Source organism: Vitis vinifera, chromosome 4, assembly GCF_030704535.1.
Source record: "Vitis vinifera cultivar Pinot Noir 40024 chromosome 4, ASM3070453v1".
Taxonomy (NCBI): Eukaryota; Viridiplantae; Streptophyta; class Magnoliopsida; order Vitales; family Vitaceae; genus Vitis; species Vitis vinifera.
Genome location: NC_081808.1, coordinates 5,416,563 through 5,426,214, shown reverse-complemented (window position 1 = coordinate 5,426,214; position 9,652 = coordinate 5,416,563). Strand labels below are relative to the sequence as shown.

The 9,652-nt window shown below is 35.5% G+C and overlaps 1 protein-coding gene across 2 annotated transcripts; it reads left to right on the top strand.

The window, feature by feature from the left end:
- Positions 1 to 3,050: 3,050 nt before the first annotated feature.
- On the top strand, positions 3,051 to 6,721 carry LOC100266281 (U-box domain-containing protein 7). Of its 2 annotated transcripts, XM_002285254.4 has the most exons (3): positions 3,051 to 3,983; positions 4,778 to 5,748; positions 6,435 to 6,721. In XM_002285254.4, the coding sequence occupies exons 1-2, from the start codon at positions 3,427 to 3,429 to the stop codon at positions 5,712 to 5,714; spliced, it is 1,494 nt and encodes a 497-aa protein (XP_002285290.1). In that variant the 5' UTR covers positions 3,051 to 3,426; the 3' UTR covers positions 5,715 to 5,748; positions 6,435 to 6,721. The 2 variants fall into 2 exon arrangements, with proteins under 2 accessions (XP_002285290.1, XP_010648683.1); XM_010650381.3 differs by lacking the exon at positions 6,435 to 6,721 and having other exon boundaries at positions 3,226 to 3,983; positions 4,778 to 5,846.
- Positions 6,722 to 9,652: the final 2,931 nt, after the last annotated feature.

Genomic DNA, 9,652 nt, shown 5'->3' with positions numbered 1-9,652 from the left:
CCGTAGTCCTTGTTATAAGTCCTAATCAAATTTCAATCTCAATGGTGCGTATGAAAAAGGCATGGTTGGTCCAATATTTTGGCACAATAAATAAGTGGAAAGCCTAAGTTAGGAGACTGACATCCCCAAATTTGAATGAGCAAAGGAAGTTAGTACCCACATTCAATATTTCATCATGAGTTTATAACTAATGCCATTAATATGTTAGCTACCCATTTTCATTTATTTATTTATTTATTTTTATTTTAATATTTTATGAAATTCTTGTTAATTGTTCCAAATTTGGGGGCAAAAATATGTACATATATTTTTTAAAGAGTTAATAAATTGTACTGTCGGTTAGGGTTAAGAGGATGGTGAATGGGCCCACATTCCAGGTTGAGCCATGCTCTCAACTTACCCCAAAATGATCAAATTGCAGATCCTGTCTTACCACTGCCCTGCTCCATTAATGAGGCTCATGTTTTGGGTAGGGTAAGAGGGAATGGGGCATGAGGGCATGAGGGCATGTGCCCTAGACTTTCCTCAGAAGCCTTAGAAGTTGTGAAGGGTGGGGGGTGAGGCCTAGAAACATGGTCTGATGGTGCGGGGGGTGATAGCCCTAAAAATATGGAAGTGGGTCAGGGGAGTATTTATTGGGTAATGGACATGGACTCGTCATCTATGCAAAGCCACTCGCTCACTCTACAGAAACAGAAGAGGGAATTGCATATGTCACCAGATTTTGGTTTGGTGATCACACCCGTTGTGCTTGGGGTTGGGACACAGCTGGGAAATGGGGGCATGCCTATGTGGGTATTTATGTTCTTGATTTTTTTGTGGGTAGGGGAAGAGAGGAAAGAAAGGGGAAAAAAATATGGTGTTTGGTTTGTGGGATTGGATGAAAATTTTGAATATCTCATGAAAAAAATGAAGGGTGAAGAGATTTCAAACCCGCTCTTTGATATATAGTTTGGAATAAAAACTTGTTTACGTCAATATTTTTTTGTATTTTCTAATTGTTTTCATTTGCTTTCTGAAAATTATTTTTTTTTAAATTATACAAACATATAAAATAATTAAAAATAAAATATTAAATATAAAAATTATTTTTAAAAATATTAAAAATAAGTTTAAAATATTTTAAATTTTCAAATAAACTTTTATTTTACGAAATATTAAATAACAAGTTTTAAAAGTTGTTTTTAGAACTGTTTTCGAAAATAATTATAAAAGAAAGCTTAATTTTTTACAACAATTTTAATAAATGATTAAAACTGTTATATATACGAAATATTAAATAACAAGGTTTTGTTTGTTAAACCTTGTAATGACATACTATAAGTATTTGTTTGTTTGATCTTAATGTTTGTTTATTTGACCTCCTACTCCTCTGAGATACAACGAGGATGTTATGTATATGAAAAAATCAATCTTCTAAAAGAAAAAAAAAATCACAAGAGATACAATATAAAAATTTTCAAAGTGTTTTACATATTTTTCAATTCTTATTCACAACATCATATAAAAAAATAACTAAAAACATCTAAAATTTACTATAAAAAATAGTTTGTTTGCAACAAATTATTAAATTTAATTTGCAATTTTGATTGAAATAGGACTTGCATTCCAAATCCAAATTTGAAAACAAGCACATTTTTTCGAGGCAATTAAGAAATGTATTTGGAGGATGTAAAGTTCACATTTCACAATCCTTAATCATTTTTAGATGTCAATCTTTGAGATCCAACTGTTTGTCGTTTTCTCTTTAGAGCTTCAATTAATCAAAGCACAGATTTGTAGATGAAAACCCTTCACATCCTCACCAACCACCCCCTAATCACACACCCAGACAAACTAAGCGAAATAAACCAAGAAAATAAGGGCTTCTTTGCAAAAACAATTTTCAACAATTGTTTTATAAAACAAAAATCTATTTTGAAACCTGAAATATTTTTAACATATTTTTAATGTTTTAAAAGTATATATATTTTTTATGTCTAATGCTTTATTTTTAATAATTCAACATATTTATATAATTATTTTTTAAAACATTATCAAAAAATAAGTGAAAATAATTAAAAACTATTGAAAGATGTTTTTTAAAAACACTTTATTTTCTATTTTAAGAATATAAAACAGAACACATTTATTATCATATATGTTTCCTTATTTTTTACTATGAAAAACATAAAATTGTTCTTAAAAACAACCAACGACACAAACCCTAAATTTCTCATAATCATTTTTTGTATGCTAACTACTTTGAATCATTTTTTTTTTAAATAATTTTTTTGGCCTTATCCCATCTTGCTATAAAACATAAAGACCCAATAATTATGAGTTGAGCTTGATTTTATTTTATTTTATTTATTTTTGTTTTATTTGGATTAGCTCCTAAAAAAAGAAAAAGAAAATGTATGAAATTCCCTTGGAATAATGTTGAAGTTTGGTAATATTTATAAAGTTTTTGAGTATATTTTATAAGGTATTGGGGTGTGAGTGGGGAGTGGAGACATATATTAAAAAAATTGCATGCTTTTGGGTGTGTGAAAAGGAGAATTTTACACTCTGTTTGGATAATACTTTTTTATTTACTTGAGATCTAGAATTTGATGGTAAAATTAATAAAATTATTTACATCTATACTTATTCTTAAAAAATGATATGAATCATTGTATTTTAAAGTATGGGAATTATTTTTTGAAAACATTTTTTTGTTCCTAAAAATGATAAATTATTTTTTATATTCCAAAACATATATATATGAAAACAAAGTGTTTTTAAAAAATATGTTTTTATTTTTTTTTGGGTTGTTTTTTAAAAAATGGTTAAAGAAAAATTTTGGGCTTTTTTTTTATATGATGCATCATGGCTTACATGTGACGCTAATGCAGCTTAAAGGAAAGGGCCAGTGGCATTTGTGTGAATAAGGCAGAAAATTAAGCCCTAATATGGATGTCGTGGTAGTCTGTTGGTCAGCCTTTTCTTGGGGGCGGGACCCACTATTGATTGGGGTCAGAGAGGCATGCACACACTTCACACCACCCAATCGACGCCCCCCCTGCTCCGTACTCTATGATGGTACACCGCCCTTCAGATCGGACGGCTCACAGAGTGTGGGCCCCTACCACCACCGTCGAAAGCTATCCACGAAGCTTCGTAGACAGGGTACGACAAATAGGTGGACGGTGGAGATGAGAGGGTGGGGGTGAAGTGAGGTGTGAGTGATATACACGGCGGTGCACAACTCCCAATGCCAAAGGTCCCAGCTAATCTTCTTTCCATGGCTTCTCCGGCAAGCCTTTCTCTCTCTCTCTCTCTCTCTCTCTCTTTCTGAAGATCAGTCTTCGAGAGCAGTATAAGTGATCATTCTCTCACCTCATTTTCTACTTCCTCCCTATTTTTCTACTAATCCTCTGTGCAATGTAGACTCTGAGTTTCGGAATGGCCAAGTGCGAGCGAAACGACGTCGGATCGTTAGTCCTCAACCGCGCCGCTGGCGGTGGAAGTTTTCGTCTATTTTCGTCATCCTCCGGTGCGACATTTCGCAAGAAAGTATTTGATTTCGTTCGTTGTGGTGGTTCCCGCCATTTCCGGGAAGATGAGGTGGCAGGCGTTCAGCCCTTGCCGCTGGCTCCGGAGCCGGCGCAAGAGCGATCGGAGCCGAGGAGGAAGGGATCGGAGAAGCTGTCGGAGCTGTTGAAGAATTCGTGGGAGGGTTGGGGTGAAGAGGATGGGAATGCTGAAGAGACGAAGAGGAAGACTGAGGCGTTTGAGGAGGTGAAGCGCGTGGTAAGGGATCTTCAGGTTGGGGAAGGAGTGAGGAAGAGTGGAGGTGCGGTGGAGGTGAGGAGGCGTGCGAAGGAAGACTTGGAAGCTCGAACTACGCTCGCAATGCTCGGAGCCATTCCTCCTCTGGTAGGGATGCTAGATTCTGAGGATCAGGAGTCTCAGATCGCGTCATTGTACGCTCTTCTTAATCTCGGGATCGGAAACGATGAGTAAGTCACATTCTGTTTGTCTTCTAAATGGTGAAATGTTTCAGTTGGGTATTTCTCGTTGGCATTATGTCACGTCATTTTGTTGCTCGGTGCTCTGTTTGGTTACCGAGAAACCTGATGACCGGAGAAGAAAATACGAGTTTTTTTATAACTGTCGCTTTGGTGTGGTAAAAAGTATTAAATTTTTGCAAGATTCACTTTTCTTTTCCTACATTTTCTCGGCAGCCAAACGGATATTAGTATTTGTTTTTTGAAAATATAGTTCTTGTCTATTATTTTTTAGGCTCAATTTTAATATGTGGTTTTTCCTTTTTCTACAATCTTTTTTTTTGTATTTCTAGAAACAATTTCTCTGAGACCTGCATTGACAACTCATTTTCTGTGAATCCATGTGCTGCTCCGATCCGATGTGAAGTTCTCTTGTTTCCGTATGGTCGTTTTTCAATCTTAGAAATCATAATGCTTTTTATTGTGTTCGGTTTTTAAATTATTTTTCTAATAGGCGCTTTTGTCCTTTTTTTTAATTTGTATTTTTCAGAAACTATTACGACAGACGTGATCCAGGACAAGTCATTTTCCATGTTTCCCAACTATTGCGTGTTTTGCGCCTGTTGAAATAGTCTTGAATATTTGCACTGTGTGTTGATTGTCTTACACCATCGCTTAATTATTTTCTCCCATCCTTTTGTAATTTCGTGTTACTCACATTTTTCTCTACTTCTGATTTGTTCTGCAACGTGTGTCTACTGTTCTGAATTGAAGTGTTAATGCACCCTTAATTAACCCTTTTGTAGGAACAAAGCAGCCATTGTCAAAGCAGGAGCTGTCCACAAGATGCTAAAGCTCATTGAATCTCCAAATGAACTCCCAAATTCAGCTGTCTCTGAAGCAGTTGTCGCAAATTTTCTTGGCTTAAGTGCATTAGACTCAAACAAGTCAATTATTGGTTCTTCTGGGGCCGTTCCAATTTTAGTAAGAACCCTAAAAAATTTGGACAAGACCAGCAGTTCCCAAGCAATGCAAGACTCTTTGAGAGCGCTATACAATCTTTCCATATTACCTTTGAACATTTCAGTAATTCTGGAAACTGATTTTGTCTCATTTCTGCTAAATACATTGGGGGACATGGAAGTGAGTGAAAGAATCCTCTCAATTTTAAGCAATGTGGTATCTACCCCAGAAGGTAGAAAGGCTATCAGCACTGTGCCAGATGCATTCCCTATTTTGATTGATGTTCTGAATTGGAATGACTCTACGGGTTGCCAGGAGAAGGCATCTTATATCTTGATGGTAATGGCACACAAATCTTATGGAGATAGGCAGGCTATGATTGATGCTGGAATTGTATCTTCCCTACTTGAATTGTCTCTTTTAGGCAGCACATTAGCACAAAAGAGGGCCTCCCGGATTTTGGAGTGTTTGAGGGTTGATAAAGGGAAGCAGGTTTCAGAAAGTTATGGTGGCAGTTTGGGTAGCGTTGGAGTATCTGCTCCCATATGTGGATCATCTTCCTCATCTGCAGATCCAAATCTCAGTTCCAAGGAGGCTTTCGAGGAGGAGGAAGACATGATGAGTGAGGAGAAAAAGGCAGTGAAGCAATTAGTCCAGCAGAGTTTGCAGAATAACATGAGGAGAATTGTTAAGAGGGCCAATTTGCCGCAAGACTTTGTTCCATCGGATCATTTCAAGGCACTCACATCAAGTTCAACTTCAAAGAGCTTACCATTTTGAGAATATTTCGTCAATGTCAGACACAAATCCAGAAGTTAGTCCTTCTTTCATCTCCTGTGCTTCTGTTCTCTACAGCTTGTAATTGGTCCAAATATTAGTTATTATTTATTAAAAATTTGCATAATTATCTTATGGATCTCTCCGGAGATTTTGATTTTGGTGAGCCCTTTCTTTGGCTAGTTAAAAATGCCCTTTTGGTTGTCTGAATCTGGTACTCTTCAGCATAAAAAAAGCTTACTATTTTCATGGCTGTTAACCTCAAAAGTTTTCCATCACAAAATTCGCTGACGGCCCCCTCTAATTCCGCCATAACTGTGGGGGGGTGTCATGCAAATTTGGAAAATTTTTAGGGCTGCTTTAATCATAAGATTTCGCGGACCCCTTCAATCAAAGGGTCGCTTTCATTTGTACACTTTTTTGTTCACGTCTTTGCCTCTGCGCTTAATTTTATATCTGTTAGAAGAGGTCTTGGTCATTTTTCTTCTGCAAAGTAATAAAGACCATTCACTACTTTTCTCTCAGGGAATCTTTTTCTTTCTTGGGTTTCACTTTTAGGTCTGAGAGTTTCATCCGGAATCTTTGGAATTACAGAGTTGAATTGAATTTTTATGTGCATACCCCCTTGTTTCTTTGATTAGTTTAACAGTAGTGCTATGTGCCCTCTGTTAATTTAATGCTTTGACCTTGTTTATTAACACTACTTGCTATGAACTATTACAGATTACAACCAAGGAGATGGAGATTCGTGACCCAATTTGGATAGGAGGGGGAAGAATCTGAGCTGTTTGTGGTTAAAATAACTGTGTTCAGTTTTGTCCCCTCCAGGTATATATGTATCATATAATATCCATTGTGGGGTGTAGCTAGTTTTTCCCTTTTTCTTTTTTCCTCCTCGTGAATCTTTAATTTTCCGTGGTCTCTCTTTTTCTGGTCCCTTTTTTGAGATCTGTTTTCCGTTAGGTGTAAATATTTTGTTGTAATGATATCATATGAGCAATTTTTTTTTACTTTGTCCTCTGCAATCATATCCTTATCTCCTCTTTTTTATTACATACTGAAGTGTACGTGCATTCTGTAGTTTCTCGGAGCTCTACGAATCATCATTCCTCCTGTTTTGACCCATTTTGGGCCTTCAATTTTTTTTCCATTTTTTTTTAAGGTTTGCTCCAACAAGGCTTCACTAAGATGCAGGTTTAGATGGGTTAGGGTTACGATTTGAAATTTGGGTCAAAGTGGCCTTTATGGCCAAAATATTATTCCCCATACCACCTTCCTAAACTTATTATCAAATTAGCTTACATGAAGAAAATAAGGCCTCTGATTTGTATTGAAGGGGCCCTTTTTTTTTTTTTTTTTTAAAATCAAAATATGGTTTCAGCCCAGTTAAAAAAGGGGAAATATTAGGTGTGGAGAGTTAATTTGATGATAAGTTTGGAAAGGTTGCGGTGGATATTTTTTTAGCATAGGTGTCATTTTGGCACCAAACTTCATAATTTGTGCAATGATCCCGATGGGGGAGGAATTTTGTTCGGCCATTGATTGTTTTAACTCATAGTAGGGATGTGCATTATAGTAGGATGTGATGGTGGGGAAATGCCAGTTGTTGTTACAGGGATATTTCTCTTCCATTTTGGTTATTTATAAATATTTTAGTCCCTGTTGTGGGGTCTGTACAACCTTATTGTACGTTGCCAAGTACCAATAAATACCCCACCATAGAATTTCTTGGATCCATTAGAGGCATCCAGTAGGGTTAAGTGAAGCTAATTTACAACGTTCTGGGGTTTTACCAAAGTCATTGTTATTGCAAGTCATGAGAGACGTGATAGGGTTTGACAATGCAAACGACATTCAAGTTACCTTTACCAGGAAACATATGTAGTTTGTGGGTAACTATTTTTATATTAAGACAAATTTGTACATGCCTGTGGGGACTGTTCACATTGTACTAAATGTAAATCTGGACCAGCTGATTGATGGTCCTACTCTTATGTTCAACTGTATTGTCCATGTAAATGATTTGTTATAATAAATGCTGAGAAAAATATGTGAAAAAAAGTGATAACTTTTTGTATAGAGATTTTGCTGTAGTTATTATTATATCTTTGTATGCTGAGAAACTTATTGAAGGCTATTTGAATTTCTGAATTCTGATGGGGTTCCCTTTGATTTCGTCAATTGAAAAAAAAGGACAAAACAAACAATTGAAGAATGGAAAAAGATAACATTGAAAATTATAGAAACAATAATGCAGAAGGGAGAAGATGGAGTGAGGGCATTAGCTGTATTCAATTCCTAAGAGAAATGGTGCATATTGTGGGGCAAATATGATGATCACCTTCATCTTTTTGACGACTTTATAGGTGGGTGATGTTTGTGTGGGGTCTGTGCCCTAATTTGTGTTATTAGGGTAATGTTTTGTACCCTGAAGTGTCTCTCTCCAACCATGCCATTTAGCATAAGGAAACTTGACCCTCTTCCCATTGCCTTATATAAAATGTTGATGCATTAGTATAGGTTGAAAATTTGGTTATATTTATATAGAATTTGGTTATATATATATATATATATATATGAGTAAAGAGAAAGAAGGGTGTGGGGGGTTGTAATTGGCAGGTAGATACTTCCACTTGGAAAGAGGTCAAGTTAGTTGAGACTTGAAATGGGATATAGTGTGAGTTTGGCTTTTCTCTAGTCTTGTGGGGGTTGGGGGGAGTTGAAGAATTTAGTTATATACCAAAATTTTGTATCTCTATATTTGAAGAAAAATAAAACCAAGGGAAGGAAACAAAAGTAGTTGGGTCATGGGTGGGAGGAAAGTGCATGGGGAGGGGTGATGTTGTTAAAGGGTTACAAGAGGACATGGCCATGGCCCTTTACCTCAATCATATCACCCCCCATATGGACCTTTCCCCATCTCCTATGTACTAAACCCACATGATTTGTCAGTCCTTTGATCCATTGATCCCGACCCTTTAATCAGGCGGGCCCCAACCACTTTCTTGGTTAAAGATCAAGACTAACTCCTTGGCACTAAAGCTACACTTTACAACCCATATGGTGTACATCACTCACTTTGATGAAACAAGGAAGCATTGTGGCAATGGCTTTTCTCATCTTCTTTGCTCTATATACATTTTGTGTACTACACTGCGATATGGCGTTGCCCAAATCATTCACAAGAGCCATCATTTGGTGCAGACGAGCACACAGTTATTTTGAGAAAAATATGACATGTTTTTTAAATTGTCTATTCAATTATAGTAATTGAAAATTTGTTTTCAAAGTTATTCCTATTTATGAGGAGTTAAATATGAAATTATCTCTAATTTTATACTAAATTGTTTCTTTAATATATAATTTTAATATAACTTCACTATACTTTAGTTATCTCATGGACGATTGGCTACTTAGAAGTGTTGTGCAAATTATTGAAAATTTATGGACTACTAAGTAAAATCAAATGGACATTAAATTTATAAATAAGATTGCTCGAGATAAAAGTTAGACTCTATGTTTAATAAATAATATACACATGGCCACATAAAATTATTACATTCTTCCACTTCGCCCATGTGATATATTTTCACTTCATGGTTTAATAAATAAAATATAATGCCCTAAATATCTGAGATATAATCTATTAGTGTTTTTTTTTTTTTTTTTTTGAGTCATTCATAACTTAGTTGCCCTTTTAAACCTAGATCTTGGGATCTCTAGTCAACTAGGTTGGAATACAATGCTCTTTGGCCATGGACATGAATCTCGTTCTTTTAGATAAACAATTTACTTTATGTTTTGACAACCTCTAGTAAATGGATCTATAAGGTTATTCTTTGATTTGAAATAATCAATAAATTTATTCCATTTTGATGTATATATCAAGATTTACCATTGTCTATGTGATTTTTATACTCTTCCAATAATTAATGGATTAT

Coding starts and splice junctions, on each gene's coding strand:
- LOC100266281 (XM_002285254.4), top strand. CDS start 3,427: ATGGCCAAGTGCGAGCGAAACGACGTCGGATCGTTAGTCCTCAACCGC. Junction 3,984..4,777: donor CTCGGGATCGGAAACGATGA/GTAAGTCACATT, acceptor ACCCTTTTGTAG/GAACAAAGCAGCCATTGTCA.